Source organism: Rutidosis leptorrhynchoides, chromosome 9, assembly GCF_046630445.1.
Source record: "Rutidosis leptorrhynchoides isolate AG116_Rl617_1_P2 chromosome 9, CSIRO_AGI_Rlap_v1, whole genome shotgun sequence".
Classification (NCBI taxonomy): Eukaryota; Viridiplantae; Streptophyta; class Magnoliopsida; order Asterales; family Asteraceae; genus Rutidosis; species Rutidosis leptorrhynchoides.
Window position 1 is genome coordinate 46,495,901 of NC_092341.1, and position 5,841 is coordinate 46,501,741.

The window sequence follows — 5,841 nt, forward strand, 5'->3', positions numbered from 1 at the left end:
GGGAAGCAAAAACTTTTTTTTTTTTCGTTTTTTGAAAAAACTTTGTTCACGAACATTATAGATGAGATGAAAATATGAACATTTAGTAGAGACACTTTGTGATAAATGTTTTTATTTTGGCGTGAAAACGCTCGAAGAAGTAATATATAACAATTATCGTGTTTTTCGAGCGTATTTTGAGGTTTTAGCTATTGGGGTTTAGATATTAGGGTTTAAATATTAGGGTTTATAGGGTTTAGATATTAGGGTTTAGAAATTTAGGGTTTAGGGTTTAGATTTAGGATTTAGATTGAGTTTTTTAACACGAACGGTTTAGAGTTTAGGGTTTAGGGTTTAGGGTTTGGTGTTTTGGGTTTATTCCATAAACCCAAAACACCAAACCCTAAACCCTAAACCCTAAACTCTAAATCGGGCTAAATTTTACTTCACAAAACATTAAAAAAAAACGTTCATATTCTTCACGAACAATATTATCTTGAATGTTATTTTTGTCGATCGTTTTCCCGCCTAAATAATAACATTCATCACGAAGTGTCTCTTCTAAATGTTCATATTTTTTTGTGTGATCTTGATGCCGGAAAAAAGAATTCAAAAAAAACGAAGAAAAAAAAATTTTGCTTTCCCCCGATTGGTTACTTCTCCATTGATCCTGCCCCTATATATATATATATATATATATATATATATATATATATATATATATATGTTATACCAATCACAGACCGTTTTGTCTGTAACAACGAAACCGTCTGTAACAATGGCACTAACCCCATAAATCTGGGTGGTTGTACGTCAAAGGTTTTAAACCGTGTATTGATTGGGTAATTTCATTTGTTCTTCATCATACATACTACCAAGCACTGCGTTGAGATCCACTGGAGACCCATTCAAATATTCAATCTCAATTTTCTCACACAAGCTGTTATAAGGTCCCTCAAGAAACCCATTGTTGTGCCCTTATCAACAATATCATCTAGTGTAAATGCATGAACATTTTCTTCAGGACTCGATTCATCTTCTAAATCAATTGCAGTTGGCAATGCATGAGGCAGAGATTGAATTACAGGGGTTGAGTAGAGCTATTTCCACCACTTTCTTCTTGCGTATGCAGAGAAAATTCAACGGGTTTCCAGTGGCGATTCTAATATCAGAACTCAATGGAGTCCTCAATGGGGTCCTGTACAATTTGAGTGGTACTTTGTAAGTTTTTTTTTTTTTAAAAAATGGTTGTTTACTTCCATAAAAATCACTAATTTTAAAAGTATATGGGGTTGACAGAGAACAACCGATGTCCAAGCAGCGCAGCCCAAGCCCACGGATGAAGGCACTTTCAAACAGTGTAGGTTGGGTTAGAGAATTTTTTTTAATGGGGTCAAAGGACCCCATTTGGTAATGCATACATTAACATTCGCCACTGCGGGTTTCACATTTGAGATTTCATACAACGACGGTGATCTGCTACGAGTGTGAATGTCGGAAAGATTAACAAATTCGGGCATGTACTTAGCATAAAACTCAAATTTGTAGTTTCCAGAGGATTCAACATGCACCACTTGTCTGTAAGAATATACAATTATTTAATACACACTGTTTTCTGTTAAGATTACAAATTTTACAACTGAAATATGTTGGTTTTCAGCACGAGTGCAAATGTGTAAACAAAAAAACATAGGACCTATAGAGAATCGATTGCGTAACCAAAAATCCCCGAGAGCCTTGTGAGAATTTGTTTAGTAAATGAGCGTGAATATAACTCTGTTCATTACTTAGATGAACAAAGACAAACATAGGTCTCATGCGTTCAAACTATAATCGATACAAACAAATCTAATGTAGGAAAATAAACCCGAACAAGTCTCATTCGTAGTTAAAACATTGAACTAATACAGTAGTAACACATTAAAGATTACATATTCCAATTTTTCTAATAATGGAATAACGAATGGAATGTAACACCAGTAGCCTATCATATATTCCGAAACATCATCTTATAAAGTGACACAAAATACATATGATAAAACATTATTACAATTCTCCATGCGTTTCCAGTATTAGAATGATAAGCACATCAACGAAATGTTATGCGATGATGTTCGATAGTAAAACTAAACGCTCTCAATCTCAGAATCCGCCTGTTTTATTTCATCCTCGTCAGCATCATTGTCAAAAGCTATTGCCTCGGTAGTTTCATCTATTATTGTACCCAGCTGCTTGTGCTGCAACGCCTGCTTTAGCCTTTGTATCTCAGCATCTTTGTTTTCTATCTCCTCTTCAAGAATTAGTACCTGAAACATTGCAAAAACATATTCGAGTTGACCTTTTTGTTGCATACAAGTCTAATACTTTTTCTCTTTGATATATATAATATATATGGATATATGGATATAGGTATAGATAGATTTTAAGAAAAACAAGCACTGTTTCATTTGATTTTTCAACATCATTTGTCATTTCCTCCAAGTGCTTGCTTAATCCTGCATATACAAACATGATAACTTAACAAATGACTGCAAAACATGTATACAACTAACAAACAAACCATAGGCACCAGCAAAGGATGCCATTAAAATTCGTAAAGCAAATTCCTATTTAAGAATTGGGTGATCGGTTATCAATAATTTATGACCTCATTCATATAACATCGGATTATTTAAACTGATATAATAATAATAATGATTAATGATAATAGAAAAATAACCTTCAAAATGGTTTTTGAGCTCTAGATTCTGTGATTTTTGCAAAGCAAGCTTCATTGATAACTCGTGTATCTGTCAGGTAAACAAAAAATGTGTACCAGCCATTAAATAATTAACTAACTTCAAACAAATGACAACTATCGAGACAATTTTTTGGGACAAGTGTAAAATAGGTATTGAAAATAACGGTCTGATACCTTTCCTTCGCTAGCCTGATTTCCGATTTCGTCATTTTCTTCTTGCAGAGTCCTGCATTTAGCCATTAGCATTTTCCCCATCTTACTTTGTGGAGTGAAGTTAATAGCAGCGATATTTTCTTGTAGCTCCTTCACCTTTTTATCCTTCTCCTCTACCAAATTCTGAAAAAAAAAAAAAAAAAAAAAAAAAATATTAATTAATTAAGAGATGTCTCATACTTGTTAATTAAAAGATGTCGTTTTCTTTATATGTTTTTATCTTAGAACCAATTTCAAATTTTTTATTTTAACTCACTTTCAATTAACTTTATCAAATCAACATGGTACATGCAATTTCATCAAAAACACCACAGGTTTTAATTCCAATACCTTCAGACGTGTAAATTCTTCAAAAATTGCTGGATCAAGTAACAGTCTTCTTGCCTGCAACATTTATCGGCCCAAAAAAAAGTCAGCCAAGAAAGTCAACTCGGTGAATACAGAGAATCGTAACAGGGAAATTTTAGAAATAGAATTCTTCATAATTTGTAGCACCAACTTCTTTACACTTAAAGCTAATCCTTCACACAGTTAACCTTTTTGCAAGTTATATAGTCATGTCAATTATGAATGTCAACAGTAGTAGATTTGACTACAACGATTAGAAGAAAGATTCTTGAAACCGCATCTCATTTTTCTGTTTGGGTAAACAATTATTGACGTACCTGCATTGATGGAGGCTTGAGTTGTGCTCTTAGATCCCGAACTGCAGACTAAACAAATCAATCATAATTTTAGAGATGTAGTAAAGCTTAATAAAGTTCTTAATGAAAATTAAACAAGAGAAACAACCTTCAAATCTGCAACCTCTTGCTCCCGTTTTGCAATGGTTACTATGAATGCGGCTTCTTTTTTCTTCGCTTTTTCTAGCTAAAGATAACGACACAAATATAGAATTAACAATTTTGATCATAACTCAGATAACATGGTGAGTATTTACTTGTTAGTAGAACAAAACCATTATCATGTAACCTGATCTCTCAGTAACTCTTCAGACGATTTCAAATTGTGAAGATAACTGACAACAACTTCAGGTTCTGCATGTAAAGAAAAATTGAATCACCAACATAAAAAAAGAGTTGAAACCATACGTTAAAATTTTATCTTTTCCATAATGCAAAAGAAATACGTTAAGGAAACCAACCGGGTGATGTGCCTGGTGTAATCGACTCGGTTTGATAAACAGAATGCCACTTTTGAATATTTGACTTTGCAGCTTCAAGCTCTGACTGAGACAGCATCAGTACAATTACACACAACATAACATCTTATTAAATTTAGCTAGAGCGGGCATAAAAGTAATTTCAAACATACTTGGCACGTTGCAAGATCATCCTTACAACTCTGGAGACTAAAAAGGTCAAAACATAAAGAAAGTTATACAAGGGACAATGTACTTGTGAACTAATGAAGTATCACAAAAGAGCTATAGCCATACCCAATACTTATGAAAACGAAAAGTCAAACAAAGTCAGCAGGTAATACCTTTCACGAAGGGATAATATCATTCCAGTTGCCACTCCTGATGCAGTTTCTTCTACTTTTGATTTTGCCTGAGATGAAAAACGAAGCCGTAATATGTATCATATCGATAATCAACACACTAATTTGACATGAGAACCATAAACGCAGTACAGATTATCAGCTACACAAAGCGACACAAGAACCGATAACTAGCGTTCCTTTTAACTTTAAAGCTTATTTAAATCAAGTAATCAACAACTATAAATGCCTTTTGTGGAGATAAATGTGTACAAACAAACTCTACACTGTATATGAGCTACAATTAACAATTTAAATGAAAATTAACCTTTTTGGACCCAAAAATATCATCCTCATCATCATCAAGGTCTCCAAATTCCCTCTTAGTTCCTATAATCACATTGCAAAGGCCGAAAATAAACGAATAAAAAGATCACATGATAATCAAAAACAAAAATGGATAATAACCTGCGCGCCTAGTTTGGTTGGTTCCAGTAAATTCCCCATCGAAATCATCATCCTGCAAGTGCCATCAATCAGTAAAACGACAATGATTAAATTACCTAAACAAAATAGGATAGATGAAACGCATGAGATACGAACCCTAGGATTTCTTTATTACTTACATCGTATCGAGATGCCATTGGTATTTGTTTGAGCTTGCTAGTGACGGAAACCCTAATCCCTGTCCAGATCAGAAAAGTATCCAAAACGTGTGTTTTGTTGTTTGTTTGATTTTTTTATTTCAAAAATATGATATTATTATAAAATATCTAGATTGGATGTTAATTTTATTATTATTATATTTCTTGCATAGTAATATTTTATACTATAAATAGACATGTATGGTAGCCATTTAAGGTGCACCATTTCTCTTGAAATATCAATATCAATATTTCTTCTCTCCTTCTTCTCTCTTTTTCTCTCTTTGTTCTTATAACCATTAAAGGTAGTTATAAGCCTACTGAATTATAACACGTTATCAGCACGAAAAGCTTAGTGTAATTAAAAGATATCTCAAACGATCACGAATCACTAATCAAGGTATGAAATTATTAATAATTTTCAGACTCGAATATATCAAATTTTGGACTACTAACATTTATATTTATGTTATTTAAGTTATATATGGTCGGTTATACCACCTGAATTATATTTCTGTAATCTAACTTTTACTAACTTCACTAACATTTATATTTATGTTATTTAAGTTATATATGGTCGGTTATACCACCTGAATTATATTTCTGTAATCTAACTTTTACTAACTTCACTAACATTTATATTTATGTTATTTAAGTTATATATGGTCGGTTATACCACCTGAATTATATTTTCTGTAATCTAACTCTTATTAACTTCACTAACATTTATATTTATGTTAATAAGACCTCATGATTGTACGCAACACGTCATTTGACAACACG

At 32.6% G+C, this 5,841-nt stretch overlaps 1 protein-coding gene across 1 annotated transcript; it reads right to left on the minus strand.

Moving 5' to 3' along the window:
- Positions 1 to 1,851: 1,851 nt before the first annotated feature.
- Positions 1,852 to 5,167, minus strand: LOC139865845 (FKBP12-interacting protein of 37 kDa-like). The gene is made up of 14 exons (XM_071853950.1): positions 5,041 to 5,167; positions 4,883 to 4,934; positions 4,743 to 4,804; positions 4,418 to 4,485; positions 4,247 to 4,283; positions 4,077 to 4,161; positions 3,905 to 3,969; positions 3,725 to 3,802; positions 3,598 to 3,645; positions 3,263 to 3,316; positions 2,894 to 3,055; positions 2,699 to 2,768; positions 2,419 to 2,474; positions 1,852 to 2,285 (listed from the first exon to the last, which is right to left on the minus strand). Exons 1-14 carry the CDS (start codon positions 5,056 to 5,058, stop codon positions 2,106 to 2,108), a joined length of 1,035 nt encoding a protein of 344 aa, XP_071710051.1. The 5' UTR covers positions 5,059 to 5,167; the 3' UTR covers positions 1,852 to 2,105.
- Between the last annotated feature and the right edge of the window lie 674 nt (positions 5,168 to 5,841).

Excerpts from the sequence above, each read along its gene's own strand:
- LOC139865845 (XM_071853950.1), bottom strand. Across the intron at positions 3,803-3,904 it reads AAGAGTTACTGAGAGATCAG|CTAGAAAAAGCGAAGAAAAA; the intron begins GTTACATGATAA and ends CGTTATCTTTAG. Across the intron at positions 2,769-2,893 it reads ATCAGGCTAGCGAAGGAAAG|ATACACGAGTTATCAATGAA; the intron begins GTATCAGACCGT and ends TTTACCTGACAG.